Source organism: Gavialis gangeticus, unplaced genomic scaffold (genome assembly GCF_001723915.1).
Source record: "Gavialis gangeticus isolate Ggan-Ray unplaced genomic scaffold, GavGan_comp1, whole genome shotgun sequence".
NCBI lineage: Eukaryota > Metazoa > Chordata > Crocodylia > Gavialidae > Gavialis > Gavialis gangeticus.
In genome coordinates, this window is record NW_017729024.1 from 123,794,498 (window position 1) to 123,795,522 (window position 1,025).

A 1,025-nucleotide genomic window follows, 5' to 3' on the forward strand; every position below is an offset into this window, starting at 1 on the left:
AAATAAGTGGCTAGAAATGATAGCACCAATATATTCCTAATGTTCACAAAAGTCCATTTTACTGTAACATTCCTTCTTTTCTGGCACTGAAGATTACCATGCTTAATTACATTTTTAGTAAGAGTGTGGAGATAAATTTGGGAGAAGTATTGCATTTATATATGGGGATCCAACTAACAAAGTACAGCATTTAAAGAGTTTAAAGAAGAACAGTGAATAATCAGCTTTCAAAATGAGGCACACACTGAGTAAGTGTAAATTACAGTTTATAAATGGCATTCTCTAGTGATTCAGTGACAGAAGTGGATAGCACACAAGTCTGTTTTTGTGCTTTCTAAAAAGCAACAAAGTGTGCACAGAGAATTAAAAGAACCACTCCATGCAACTTTATTTTCCTACTATAGATTACATGGAGAATGTATAGAACAATTCAATAAGGAAATAAGATACCTCTCTCTGGTTTCCAATTTTTCAGGCTCATTCTCCTGAACCCGAGATTCCTCTTCTACCTGGACAGAACCGCCATCTTCGATATTAAACTTCGAATGCCCTTCTTCCATGTTAGGTAGGCTGGATCCTTCTTCTTTGTGGGAATACTCATTGCCTTCACACTCATCATCAGATTCTGAAGAACTCTCTTCTGAACTAGACTCATCACTTGATGTGGTTTCATATCTAGAGGACAATTAGGATGAGTAAAAATGTTCCATTAAAGATTTTATTCAGTGATACTTCTAACAGGGGTGCTTAAGCACAAGAACAGATTATCTGGAGGTTGTAACATCTGAGAGAAGGTTGTGCAAACATTTATCAGAAATGACTTGGATGGGGATAACCCTGGCTACAGCAGGGGGTTGGACTAGATCTCTTGAGGTCCCTTAGGGGTTATTTTCCATTTCTAGTGAAGATGGAAAAATACTTGCAAAATACTTTGAAAGGTAAGAATCATTCCTATTTTTACACACACACACACACACACACACACACAATATATCAACAGATTGCTTAGAACAAGAAACTGCCTA

The 1,025-nt window shown here is 36.8% G+C and overlaps 1 protein-coding gene across 6 annotated transcripts in view; it reads right to left on the reverse strand.

Annotated features, from left to right (window-relative positions):
* The window catches only part of KANK1 (KN motif and ankyrin repeat domains 1), a 218,280-nt gene that overhangs the window by 16,123 nt on the left and 201,132 nt on the right, over positions 1-1,025 (reverse strand). For all 6 annotated transcript variants that reach the window (XM_019517654.1, XM_019517657.1, XM_019517652.1 and 3 more), the window contains one exon: positions 451-675. In XM_019517654.1, the coding sequence (XP_019373199.1) occupies positions 451-675 (225 nt within the window). The remainder of the gene's footprint in view (positions 1-450; positions 676-1,025) is intronic.